We start from the raw sequence: 13965 nt of genomic DNA on the forward strand, positions 1-13965 counted from the left end.
CACTCCATTCAGCGTCAGCTCTGGCTTTGATTCACCCAGGAGGTCAAACAGGGTCTGCCTACCCCTTGCAATGTTCTGAAGCTTCCAGACATCAATTGCATGAGTTTTCTTCCTTTTATTTAGAAAAAGGCACAGAACACTTCCAAGGCACATGTCCCATTGGAGCAAGTGGTTATGCCACACAGCATACACTTCAGCTCCAGTACTGATGGCACTTCCCAGATGACCTGACACATCAATTCAATATAATTAATGCTGGATCCATCTCTTACACTGGGTGATCGTTCTTCCTTATTTTAAATGTCTTTACAAGTTCTATTTTTCCATGGTGCTGCAATACAGGGCAATAACACATTGCCTGGCAATAGCATGAGACCTACCTGTCCTGTTTGCAGTCTCAAGCTGGGAGAAGCTGTCTCAGTTGGCATGAAATAATAAATGTTCCACACTGGGCAGCCATCAGCCCCTTGCAATTGTTAACTAATACAAGAAATCCACGACAACATCAGCATTAAATCAAGAAAATGTTTCCTTGAAGGCAAGGAAACAACGGGGTTATTCTGTTTCCTCTTCATAACCACTGTGCACTTGAGAAATGAGGCCACGTAGTACAGAGGGATGGGGTCAGGGAGAAGGGTTGTGCTACTTCAGTCATGTAAAGGTGCAAAGCAAGCTGCGGATTCAGGTCACCTCTGGGTGCTCAGCTGCAACTGCAGCACACATGCAGAAGTTAGCAGTACAAAGCTGGAGGGCTGAGCACCCACAGATGAGAAAGGGCAAATTTGGAGCATGTGAAGATGCAAGCTCTGGTCCTGGATTGCTGTACAGCTTCCACCAAAGCATTAATCCCATCTGCTTCAGCTTCTTCATCTGTAAAATGGGTGTTCACTTATTTTTCTAATGACAGAATGACTGTGTGAAAAGTCTGAGTGTGTCAAGGAGGAAAGCTGTTGTTCTTCTGTTACCCAACAGGGAAAAGACATCAAGGCTCTGGGTTACCTGGATTCAAAAGATCCAAACAATTATGTGGCCAAACAAAAGTTTTAGATGGTTGCTATGGGAGCCATCACACATGCTCAGAAGGACAATGAATGGCAACCTAATCATCTCCTGTATGAAAGGAGAAAAATATCCTTCCTACAAACAGCAGCAATTTCACAGGCAGTTGATGCTGCTCTTTGAAGCCTCCTCCCATTCCTCAAGATTCTCACTTGACTGGGAAGAGAAATCCCACATAGGTGGCCTGTGAGCAAAACTACAGGTGGTGCACCTCGTGCTTCTGCTCTGCACAAGCCTTCTGCTGGCACGAGGCCCTGCAGTTCCCTTCAGTCGCCCTCACACCCCCTTCCCTGTGAAGTTTGAGAATCGTCTTTTTTAAGGTTTCTCCTTTGTGTGTTTTTCTCCCCTCGAAGGCACCGCTTCAAATGAAAGATGGTTCATCCAAAAATCAACACCCACCGACCCGAGCGCGCAGTGAGGAAAACTCAGCTGGCTGCACGTCTTCCTGTCTTGGTTTATCATCCAACGAGTGTTAGATAGGGACTGGGCCGCCAAGTAACCGTGCTGATCTGTTTTGTTCTTCAGAACCTTCCTATCCTCTCTCTTTCTTCCTCTTCAAAGTTTTGCCTTGAAAGAACGGAGGGAGCTGGGAACCAGAACGAAAGTCCAGGCATAAGACAAATTCTTGTGCTTATTGTGTTTGTGTCACAACATAAAACAGATGTCCCAGCTTCAGTGAACCCCCACAGTTCTTCATGAGAAACAAATCCCTCCCTTGAGAGATTTTGCTCTCTGATTTTAGAATACTCAGGTGCAGCAATGAGAGGCTCGCCAGTGCTGGCACTGCAGAGTTGGTCAAGTAAGGTAAATGGTGCAGAGACCCAATCCTCCAGAAGGATAAGGAGCCCTCAGCCAGTGCTGACTCACACGGCCCGGACAACAGCGCTGCTGACTCACACTCCTTTTTTGGGTTTGGTAGCCTTCCAGCTCTTCTCTAAAAGTAACATTGCTTCAATCAACACTACCTAAATAACCCTAAGAATAATCTGATTTGATATAGTGCTGCTGTTATTCTTCTTTGGTGTAGGAAAGTTATAATGACAGAAAATTCCACGTATTTGTGATCATTTTTAAACCTTTATTCTCCATTATAAACTTACTGCTCGCTCTCACGGTGTTTCAGTTTTAATAAGTCATTTCTTTTGCAGCATACTCTTGCACGATGAATATCGAGTTAGAGCTCTCTGGCACACTCAGAAACAGGTGCAAAATAAATTGTTACATTTTGTGTGGAGCACCACAAAGCACAGAAGGAATAACTCAAATCTCTCCAGCCCATTAGCTGCAGTTAAAGACAGTTTACAAGCCAGGCAAGTTCAGCTCAAGGAGTTTGAAGACTGGCAAGCAAAACAGCCACAGAAGTAAACTCCCCTAGCTGAACACAGAATATACCAGAAGTTTGAGATCAGGTTATACAACAGACTCACATTTAACGTCTGTTAAGTATTTGAACACCTCTACATGCAAACGTTACCCCCTGCAGTTTGCTAGGAGATATTTGACAAGATACAGTAAATTAGACCACATCCTGTTCTGCATCTTCACAGCAACTAACAGCGTGGGATGCTGCAACAACACAGGGAGATGCATCTGAAACATTTTTTTCCTCCTCATGTAAGCACTTAAAATACAGCTCAGTGAAATTTGGGGATCCAGGTAAACCACACCTGCCCATTTATTACAAGAGCTGCTGGAATCTTACACATGGAGATCCCAGCTCAGGGCTGGTTGTGGCACATGAGGTTTGAGGGGCTGCAGCCTCCAGGCAGCTCCTGGCCACGTGCACCAGTGACAGGAGACTGAAGGCAGGCAGAAGGGGAGCAAAAGGAGAACAAAGGAGCAGCACGTTCACCCTTAGCAAGACAGCTGCCAAAATTCACTACTGTTCTTACTGCAGAAGCCAAGAGGCCCAACAAAATGAAAGAGACAATTCCTTTATCTACGGGGCAGGCTGACTCCACAGCAAACCCTGTGCTACGTGGCTGGTCTGTGCAGGGTGCCAGATGTGCAGGGCAAAAAGCAGCCCCAGAGAGAAACCTCAGCCATCCCCATCATGCTGAGCCCATAACAAGGCGAAGAGCTGCTCCAGCCACTACCAACACACCGGAAGGGCACAGTCCAGGGGGCACAGGCTGAGAGAAGCAGCTTCTTGGCCCCTTTTAGCGACCGACCTGCTGTCTCCCAGTGCCTGAACCGCACGGTGGCTGAGCAGGGAGGAGAAGCCCCTCTCAGGCTCAGGCCCTGCTGCCCTTGAGGACCAAACCACTATTAGGGCTCGGCTCCTCACAGCCTGCAGCTCCCAGGACCTCCACAACAGATCACAGGAGACGCACAGAACCTCCAGCCCCACTCGCTCGCCCCTGGTCCAGCCAGGACTCAACGCGGCCTGCTCAGAGCCCCGCCGCGGCCTACACAGGCCTCGTTTCCTGGGCAACGCCGGAAGTCTCGCGAGGACATGCGCCGGAAGTTACGCCACGCGAGTGGGGCGGGGTGGGCGCGTGACACGGAGCGGGGATTCCGAACGGCGGAGCGGAAGGTTGGGGGGGGGCAGCGTTACTGCGAGCGGGGCCCGGACAGGAGGGGGGGCGGGTTGGGACGGCCTTGAACCGGCTTTGAACGGCCTTTCCACGTCGGTCTCCGGGTTCTTACCGACTGCTAACGGCGCGCTCCGTTGCAGGGATCGGTCGGCAGCGATGCCCAGGATCACGCTGAGGGGCGTGACGGTGGATTTCCCTTTCCAGCCCTACGAATGCCAGGAGACGTACATGGCCAAAGTGCTCGAGTGTCTGCAGACGGTGAGACCGCCGAGCGCAGCCCCGCCGTGCCCGCCGCCCGCGTCCCTCTGTGCCGCATCCCCACGGCTTCAGGGATGGTGAACCCCCGCCCCCTGTTGCGAGAGGAAATGGTTCCTAATGCCCAACCTCACCCTCTCCTGGTGCGCCGTGAGGCCATCGCCTCTCATCCTGTTGTGTTATCTGGGAGCAGAGGCTTTTTAGATGAGATGTTGTGCGTTGTGGTTCCTCTTACTCTGGGCTTTAGACTGAGCACGCTAAGTTGGTTAGAGGGTCCTCCAGGTCATGCTTTCAGAATCATAGAATCACAAGGTTGGAAACGACCTGCAAGACCATCTGGTCCAACCACCCTCCCATTAGCACTGCTACCACAAGCACTAAACCATATCTTCATAGAATCATAGAATCACCAAGGTTGGAAAAGACCTAAAAGATCATCCAGTCCAACCGTTCACCTATTCCCAATAGCTCCCACTAAACCACGTCCCTCAACACAACATCCAGCCTTTCCTTGAACACCCCCAGGGTCGGTGACTCCACCACCTCCCTGGGCATCCATTGCAGTGCCTGACCACTCTCTGAGAGGAAAAGCTCTTTCTTATGTCTAACCTACACCTCTGGTACAACTTGTGGCCATTTCCTCGGGTTTGTTTGTTTGCTGAGGAGAAGAGGCTGAACCCCTCCTCATCACAACCTCCCGTCAGGAAGTTGTGGAGAGCAATGAGGTCTCCTCTGAGCTTCCTCTTCTCCAGACTAAACAATCCCAGCTTATAAACTTTTATATTGATACATATTTTTCTGTTGTATGAGAAAGCACAGCCCTATGCAGTTGCTCTGGCTGAACCTCTAAATTACCCATTTTTCCCTTATTCCTTTTATTTCTCTTCAATAAAGAAAGTAAACGGCATTCTAGAGAGCCCTACAGGAACAGGAAAGACCCTATGCCTGCTCTGTTCCACTCTGGCCTGGAGGGAACATTTCAAAGATACCATCTCAGCCCGCAAAATTGCACAGCGTATGAATGGAGTCGAACTCTTCCCTGACAGACCCATGTCTTCCTGGGGCAATGCTGCCACAGATGGTGACATCCCAAGTGAGTTCTTTGATTTTTATACTCAGTGGGAGTGATGCAGGAATGTTAATGAACACTTGATTTTATTTATGTATTTTTAATTTTTTTTTTGGAGTATTAAAAGTGCACTTAGCTTGTTTTTGTGTGTGAGTACTTGTGTGACAAAATCTTGCTGTCTCTACAAGGCAAATCATTGCCATAGCACCAGCTGGGAAAGGAAACTAATAATATCCCATGTTCTTCTTGTTGTGCTAATAGTGGTTTTCTGCTCTTTTTTTCCCCTCTATTTGACAGCATATTACACAGACATTCCTAAAATAATTTATGCATCCAGAACTCACTCTCAGCTTACGCAGGTCATTAACGAATTAAAGAACACAGTCTACAGGTAAATATGATTTAGGATGGTGCTCCCATTTAAAGAAAAGGTGGAGGAAAATACTGTTCTAGTTGCTGTCTGAATTTATGTCTGTATAAATGTATGAAGGTATAGAAAACTGGTACTGAAATCTAGTTCTCTTAATGTGCATGTGCACAACCTGGAGTTCTTCATTGTTGTTTTTTTTTTCCTTCACTTGTAGAATTTCCTGAATTCAGTCTGGTTTAGGTTCTTTATTTCACACATTTATTTCACACAAATTCCTTGCTTCACTTCTTGTCATAATCTTATTCATGTAAGAATGGCAGCTGCCTCTCGAGAAGCTTGCAGTAGGTGGCAGCCCCAGCTTATCTGGCTGATCTGTCATAACAAAACCCAGATTTTCTACAGCATGATGTAAGCTGCTACTCATTACCTCCCACTGTTCTTGGGAGAAGTGTAGTACTAGGAAGCCTATCTGTGGCTGCTGTAAACAGACTAACTCCTTGGTTATGATTCTGGCCTGTTTTTATGCTCATCCATTTCTCATGAACTTCTCGTTATTTGAGATATTAAGCCCCACGTAGGTTTGTTCAACTGCGTTCTTTCTTGCTGTATTTTTAACACCAGGTTTGTATATTCTGTTTGAACAGGCCAAAGATATGTGTTTTGGGTTCCAGAGAGCAGCTTTGCATCAATCCTGAAGTGAAACGACAGGAGAGTAACCACATGCAGGTGAGAACAGAGCCTTGAAAATGTGTAACAAGAACATGCCAGGCTGTTCTTTATTTTGACATAAAATGTGTAGTTCTTAAGCTTGACGTTGCTTTATCAGTGCTTTATCACTGGAGGCTGTAATGAAAGATACTCATTTTTTTCATGAGTTTTGTGGAACTTGCCATATCTATTTTAGTGCAAAATTTAATTTGGCATTTTTGGTAGCATTTTCCATTTGAAGGAGGTTGTGATTGCACAGAAGATGAGGGGCGATTAATAGTTTACAGTTTATTCAGGTCTGCACTTCAATGTTTTTCAATGGCAACAACCATTTAAAAATAATGCTTCAATGATTGCTTTACCTGTGATCTTTGAGTGATGTCAAAGACTGTAGTAGTAAAATATAAGCAAATTTCCTTCGAACATGTGAGTTCTGTGCCACTCACACACACAGTGTAACCTCTGGGGAACAGAAGGATGCCTGATTTTAAAACTGGAGAACCCTGGCCTGTGTTTATTCATTAGGTGGCATTATGGATAGTGGATAACTCTTGATCTCTTAGCTCACTTCACAGTGCTTGACAAGCTGTGCTAAAAAGGGCTTTATTTTGCAGATCTATATGTGCCGAAAGAAAGTGATGGCTCGTGCTTGTCACTTCTATAACAATGTGGAAGGTGAGTTTGGCTGTGGAAATAAAGCCCCATTTGTTGGAACTGTCTGCTAGGCAGGTGGAGAAGTCTGAAAGAGCAGGCAGAGTCTCTGTGTGCATCTGCATGTGGTGTGCATATATGTGTGTGTGTGCTGTGTCTGCATTCATGTTTTTTGAGACCAAGATGTTAAGAAGTGGATGAGTGTGATGAGCAGGGTAGCAGGAAGTCCTGGTGGGGCACCTTCACTTAAGCCTCTGGTTGTAATGTTATAACTGTTCACAGAGAAGTCTACAGAGAAAGGACTGATGGATTCAATCATGGATATTGAAGATTTGGTTAAAAATGGAAGCAAGCACAGGTAGATGTTCTCTGATCTTGCTCCTTCTTACCAGAATTTTAATTCTTGCTTGAGTAGAGGCTTCCAATGTCATATGATGGGACAAACATTGCAGTTTAGTTCCAGATTTAAGAGAATTATATGACTGATTTATTGAGATAAAGTAGCCTAGCCCAGCATTTACTTCTTGCCTACGGGTTTAAAAGTATAATGCAGCAAAGAGTAACACTCTTTCTCATTTGAATTCTTTTTTTCTTTGTTCAGCTGAGCTACGTGCATCGATGGGGATATTTTCTACACTTTATTACGTGTTGCATGGATAGAGCTATTTGCCTGAAAAATCAAACACGTCAGTTCCAATTCATTAGGAAATTGACTAGAAGCCACTGAGAGCATGAAACACAGTACATGAATGATGAATGCACTCTTAATATTTCTGCAACTATGACTTTATAACCTGTGCTACTTTTTTTTTTAAACAGAGCTTGTCCTTATTATCTGTCTCGAAGCCTGAAGCAGCAGGCAGATATTATTTTTATGCCTTACAACTATTTATTGGATGCAAAGGTAGTGGATCTTTGTTTTTAAATACAATCTTCTTATTTTTATTTCAGGTTGACTTTTAGTGGGTGAGCTGTTGAGAGCAGATGCACAGCAAGGAAGTGTCGTGTGTGCTGTGCTTCAGAAACAATCAAAACTTGTTTCAAGTTCAGAGTCAGGGGAGGCCCTTTTGTGGTTCTCTCTGTTCAGTTCTACTTTCCCACAGTTAACAAATATTTTCTGTGTTGTTTCCTTTGAGGTCTTGCTCAAATCAGCTTTGCAGAATATGATGTCTTTGTCTTCTGGTTATATTTAACTCCTGAAATGAAACCATCAGTAGCATACTTTGCAGTGGCTTTGCACGTGTTTTGTGAATCTTTTGCTTCTGCAGTGACCAGCATGGCTTGTAGGATGAATGTGAGCCTTTCCATAGAGATTGGACAGCTCTTGTACATAGCTGCTGGTTTTAGAAAAAGCTGCTGCAATAAATTGTCAGTGTTTCACAGACAAAAACTTTGCTGAGGAAACAGATCTGCTAACATCTTCTTGCAACCTGTTGTTATTCATGAATTGTAGTAGAAGCTGGATTAAGTTCCATTACTGCAAGAGGCAAAAAGACCAAATGCTTAATAAATCTAACCAAAACCTCTGACCACCTTAAGCAGGGAAGCATTTTGAAGTTAGCAGATATTTTGTTGCTGAGGATGTCCTCAGAGCATCAGCTCACAGCACAGATGTCACAAGAAGAGATTTGCTAAAATAAAACCAAAAAGCAAACAACACAAAAGTAATCCACAAGCTAAATCTCCCTGGTTTACACCTCACTCCTCCCAAGTCCCTGTTGGCAAAAATGATGAGTGAGATTAATTCTGATAAACCTGTAAGTCCCAGTATGGTAGAAATGTTTTCTTGAATACAGTATCAGTTGTAGTCTCCATAAGTGTTCCCTCATTCTCTTTCTCATCTCTAGAGCCGACGAGCTCACAACATAGAGCTGAAGGGGACTGTGATAATACTTGATGAAGCTCACAATGTGGTAGGTTGTTTCTGTTCTGTTGCCATTTCTCAAACATCATCCAAAACGAAATACAGACCAGTATCGTATAACAAGTGATCTGTAAACTCTGCACCCAACTGTGTCCTTTGTCAGTGTTGTTTATCGTGGTCGTATGATCACTGATGCAATGTCTGTTAAGACCTAAAGAGATTTTGATGACTGATTTGCTGCCTGATGGATATGATACCATTTTTGATAATGCCAAAAAAAAAAAAGGAGGTGGTGTTTAGCAAACATCTTCTGTGTTCCAGAAAAAAAGATGCCCAGTGTAAGTCAAAGTCTTAAGGTATTTGAAAATGTCCTCCAGCCTGAGCTTGGAGAACAGAAAGGAAGTCAAGTCTGTTCATCTACACGTTATCATCTGTGAAACCACCTGACCAAATAACACCTTGTACAGTCTAAATAATGCTTCCATCCCTTGATGTTTTAGGAAAGACTGTGTGAAGAGTCATCTTCTTTTGACCTGACAGCCTACGATTTGGCTTCAGCAATTGATGTTATAAATGTAGTACTGGAAGAACAAGCCAAAGTAGTTCAACAGAATGAAGTAAATGCTGAATTCAATATGGAGAGCATCAGTTCAGGTGTGTTGGCAACTACAAACTGCTGTTTTACTGGGAAATATAACTAGAAACTAAATCTCTAGGTAAGTGACTGGTAATTAATAATGTCAGACAAACACAAAGTCTTTGGCCAAACCAATGTAAAATGCCATGTGAATGGTAACTGTTGAGTCACAGCCTGAACCACTGATTGAGCACCTGGGGAAAGGACCTGGTCAGTCATTAGAGCAATTAGAGGTGAAGGCAATTCAGCTGTGAGACAGGCAGGGGTCGAGCCTGGCTGCATCTTAGGCCTCATTTAAGGGCTGACTGCCCCTGGGGAAGGACCTGTGGTTAGAGATCCCTCCTTTTGTGGGATTTTCCCTGTGAGGCTGGTTGTCGGAGACAGGTGAGCACTTTTTCTTAGTAGCACCTTTTCTTTGCACTAGGCCCTTTGTCATTACACTTCCTGTATCACTCTTCCATTGCATTGAGCTTTCTGATTGTTACAGTCGTGAAAGGGAACAGCAAATGGAATACAGAAAATGTTTTTCTCGTGTTCATAGTGCTAACTTCCACACTAATAGTTTCTGAGAAGGCTTGAAGAAACTGGATATGAAATGAAACAGATGTGAAACACACTCCTTAAAATCTTTCTTTTCTTCAATAGGGCTGAACATGGAACTTGAAGATATAGCGAAGATAAAGAGTAAGGTTCTTTTGATTTATTTTTTGTTTGTTTTGTTGTTAAAAGTTGTTATTGTAACTATTTCAAAAAGCTACTGGTCAGCATCTGGGTAATCAGATTCATCTGATGTTGTTGTTAACAACTGAGTCATTCATAGAAGTCTCTGGTTTTCATAGAGTCTTGTGGAATGTTTAGTTGCAGTTACTTCCCTGGAAGGTGAGACTTGGCAGATAAATGCATCCCTTGTCTCTCTGCCAGAAGTTCCTTCACTTTGCAGTGTTGTCAATGTGCTGCCCATGTATTGGTTGCATCATTCTGCTGTAAAAGGTGATGCTGTGTAGTGATTGTCTCAAGGGCTTGAGATGTCTGTTTGCAAAGCGTTTCCAAGAACTTTCTCCATCTATAGAGAAGAGTTTAGTATTTAGTTAGCAACTGTATTTTGTGAGTACCACAGATTTAATCTAAGAGGTCATGGGTTGAGGCCATAGGATTTGTTAAAGTTTAATACAAATATTTAGAGGTGATGCCAAAGAAATTGGCTTGAATCCTTTTAGCTTGTTTACGGGATCAAGAAAGCAGCTAAATTGCTGTCCTTGATGGCAGCTTTTGCAATAGATTGCATTTGAAAAAGGGATTCAGATGAGTTCCTGGAGTGAGTTTCTATGAACTATAACTATTTTTCTTTTTGGTTCCATTAAGAAATTCTTCTTCAGCTAGAAAGTGCAATTGATGCAGTGGAGCTGCCACCAAATGACAGTGGAGTCACCAAAGATGGAAGGTAAATTTCTTCTCATGAACGCATTTGCGTGTTAGGAGGAGTTCTAAACCTAGGTTAAATTGAGTCTGGTGTGAGCTTTTTGCTTATGAATGTACTTCTGTGTGCTCGCAGAACAAACCTGCAGTGGGACAAGAAATATGTCACTGTGTGAAGGATTTCTCAGTGGCTCTCAGGGTTAGTAGTAATATTCTGGTTCCTGGGAATAGCACTCATTCAATGTTGCAGCTCTTTTTCAATCACCTTATGTAGCAATCATTATTTTTGATGGGAAATATTTACATTCCCATCATTTTTTCTTTCTTACTGAGTTGAGAATGTTTTGCAACTGAATGGTGAAATTGTTGCTGTGAAAGAGTAGTAGCAGTTGTTGTGTCTGTGTGATGGTTTACTGTGTTTACCCACGTGTGCTTCTTTTTCTTCTGAATTGCAGCTTCATCTTTGAACTGTTTGCAAAGGCCCAAATAACGTTTCAAACCAAAGCCTCACTCCTGGAGTCACTAGAGCAGATTTTACAGTTTCTTTCAGGCCGTAAGTCTGTAAATTTATCAGTTCTTTCACTTGGACTTTTTCTCTAATGTGAGTAATTGGAAGCTTGCAGTGTTCTGGGGGAAGTGGAGAAAGGCATCTTTGAATTTAACACTTAAAATAAAACGGTCTGACCCTGAGAAACAGTGTAATTTTGTTGCTAGGCCCTCTGTTGGGAAACACTGTCCATCCATGAACCAGAATTTATTGTAAGAACCAACGTTGTGTCAAAACCTGAGCATTTACTGCTGTGTATGCACATGTGCACACCTCGAGGTGTGCACATCACACTATGCACATCACACTATTCTTCTACAAAACAAGAAGGAATGTGTGAGGAGAGCTTGCTGGCACTTCTACTGATGGTGCTTTTTGTGTGTTGAGCTATTCCTGGCTCGTGGATTTCTGAGATAGCAATGTTGGGAGTTGCTTGATGATCTTTTCTAGGTTTAACGAGGTTCTGTTCTTGTGTCCATCAGCATCTTGTTCTTAATTGGCTCTTCTGCAAGGAAGCAGGTGCAACTTTGACATGTACTAAGAAAATAATTTGTCACGTCTGCTTAACAGCTCATTCTCATTAGCTTGCTCTTCAGTGAAAGCAATGAAAAGAGCACGGAACATAGACATGGAATATATAATTTCTGCAAATGCATTCTTTGTGGGCAAATCTGCCCTTCCTTTTTCCCCCCCAGCATCCTTCTCTGGCTTAATAAATGCCATTTCCATGGTCAAGTTCTCATTGTCAGTGTATTTCATATGCTGTTTTATTTGCTCCTGCTTTAAGCGTGGGATGATTGCAAGGGGCTCTTAGAGCTGTAGCAAAGGTTGCTTTTGTCTCTGAGTAATGGGTTACACAAACAATTTCCTGCTTTCATAAGCCTGATGTTAGTTGTCTGAGCTCTTGAAAATATAACCGTGTAGCTTAAGCATGCTTATCTTCTGCCTTTATTACCTCCTTCCCAGTTTTTAATGTAGAAGAGCCTGAAGAAGTTGATGTTACAGCTTCTTAATGCATCAGAAACATGGAACTTATCTTGGAATGCCAGTTTTATATTTCTCCTTCCATCTTGAATAATGATGAGAACTTGAAATAACTCATTTCTGTTTCAGATAACGTTTCCAAATGATGCTTGCAGGGTGTTGTGCTGTTCAGGTGTGCATACACAGCAATACACATGTTTCTATTGTAAAAGTAATGGTTTTGTTCTTCTTTGTAGGCACTGGGATATTTATTAATACCTCAGGATTGCATAAACTCTCAGATATTATCCAGGTAAATAATTAGTGCAGCTGCTGCAGGTGCCTGAAATATAGAAGAGTTGGCTTAAAAAGCATTCAGTGTCACTGGAGGGAACCATTTTTTTCTCTTTTAATTGCATATATATTTGTGCATTGATGGAAACATACAGGTTTAGAGGAGAAAGCTGCTGCCTAATGAGACAGCCTACTTTGATTTTTGACCCTGGTTGTTATTTTGTAGGTTTGATGTCCTGTTTGGTGAGCTAGGTTGAACTTGGTCTGGGTTTAGCCTCCACCAGGTGGAGCTGGGTCATTGGGCTGTGCACATTTGAGATCAGTGTGTGGGAATGTGAGGCCTCAAAAAAAGAGACAGGTTAAGTTTAAAGAAAAAAAGCAACATTACTTTTTTCATTTAATGATTAAGTCAGGAGATCTTGTAAAATAAAAATCCTTTTTGTGCCACAGGAACTGAACTTAACACTGGAAGTGTGTGGGCATCCATGTGTTGCTGGCAGTATTCTCACTGCTGTGCATTTACAAAACATTCTGAGAATCTGGGCCTCATAGAATAAGAGGGTACAGTGGGCCTGAAGTTCAATTTCTGGCTTCCCTCTGAAGCTGACCTGAGTTCTGGTGGACTTGGATGATACTCAAATATGGAGTAGCAACATTTGGAGAGCTTAATGTTCGAACAGATAGCATCTTAGCTGTACCATTACACATCTGGAAATCTGCCATTTGGGATATATACACCCATGTGGAGCACAGCTGTATTCTCAGAACTTGGTGATTTTTGAAACCTGTATCTGTCTGAGTCACCAGGGATGGCTGGGTTGAATTGGATCTTTTCCCAACAGTGAACTAAGACAACTATTTGTGCCTCTTCTGGATCATAAGGGTCATTCTTTGTCAGTCTTTAATAGATAGATCAGTTTTAATGTATGTTGCTGGTTGCTTTTCTTGGTTTTACCTGGCATGGGTTGTGGTGTTCTGTTCTGGTTGTTGTTGCTATGGGTTGGTTCTTCTTTATGAAGAATTGCATCAGTGGCTGAATGATAAGAAAACCCCCAAGTATGGAGACTGGCAATGGGTGGCAGTGTTCAGTCTCTAGCTCACAGTCAATGTCTTCCGTGGTAAAATCCAGCAATTCCTTCTTATAGTTCCTTCAACAGTCAATTTGACAGCTTTTTTTTTTTTTCCCTTTAATTACTCATCACTTTTTTGATTATTTTTGTTTTCTTTTTAGGAGAATACTTACCCAAATCCTGTTTGCACACCCTGTCCCTGACTCCTTTTCAGAAATGTGTTTTTCCAGGAATTGTGCTTCTGTTTTCTTCTCACTACTGGAGAACATCTTTCTTGTTAACTAGCTGATATTCCTGTGAGCTCAAGAATTCATTTTAAATGTCTGAAGAAATTTTGTTTAGAAAAATTAGCAGGGTTTATAAATATTTGAGAACCACAGCTGGTTTCATGGAAAGCTGCATGTTTGAAACTGCATCCCTTTTAGCCACGAGGCATCAAGTACAGGAAAGGGAAGGAAGCGCAATTCTGTGTGGGGTTTCTAGAAGCTTTTCATGTGAGGTGTGGACAAACAAATGCAATTACAA

The 13965-nt window shown here is 42.9% G+C and overlaps 1 protein-coding gene across 1 annotated transcript in view; it reads left to right on the plus strand.

The window, feature by feature from the left end:
- The first annotated feature begins 3518 nt into the window (after nucleotides 1-3518).
- RTEL1 (regulator of telomere elongation helicase 1) overlaps nucleotides 3519-13965 on the plus strand; it is a 37825-nt gene continuing 27378 nt past the window's right edge. Inside the window, exons 1-14 of the mRNA XM_052683629.1 lie at nucleotides 3519-3595; nucleotides 3737-3854; nucleotides 4746-4944; nucleotides 5218-5311; nucleotides 5935-6016; nucleotides 6613-6673; nucleotides 6932-7007; nucleotides 7469-7553; nucleotides 8497-8562; nucleotides 9014-9167; nucleotides 9796-9834; nucleotides 10513-10591; nucleotides 11022-11119; nucleotides 12334-12389. Coding sequence (XP_052539589.1) covers nucleotides 3753-3854; nucleotides 4746-4944; nucleotides 5218-5311; nucleotides 5935-6016; nucleotides 6613-6673; nucleotides 6932-7007; nucleotides 7469-7553; nucleotides 8497-8562; nucleotides 9014-9167; nucleotides 9796-9834; nucleotides 10513-10591; nucleotides 11022-11119; nucleotides 12334-12389 — 1191 coding nt within the window. The 5' untranslated portion in view covers nucleotides 3519-3595; nucleotides 3737-3752. The remainder of the gene's footprint in view (nucleotides 3596-3736; nucleotides 3855-4745; nucleotides 4945-5217; nucleotides 5312-5934; nucleotides 6017-6612; nucleotides 6674-6931; nucleotides 7008-7468; nucleotides 7554-8496; nucleotides 8563-9013; nucleotides 9168-9795; nucleotides 9835-10512; nucleotides 10592-11021; nucleotides 11120-12333; nucleotides 12390-13965) is intronic.

Source organism: Tympanuchus pallidicinctus, unplaced genomic scaffold (assembly GCF_026119805.1).
Source record: "Tympanuchus pallidicinctus isolate F22 unplaced genomic scaffold, pur_lepc_1.0 scaffold20, whole genome shotgun sequence".
NCBI lineage: Eukaryota > Metazoa > Chordata > Aves > Galliformes > Phasianidae > Tympanuchus > Tympanuchus pallidicinctus.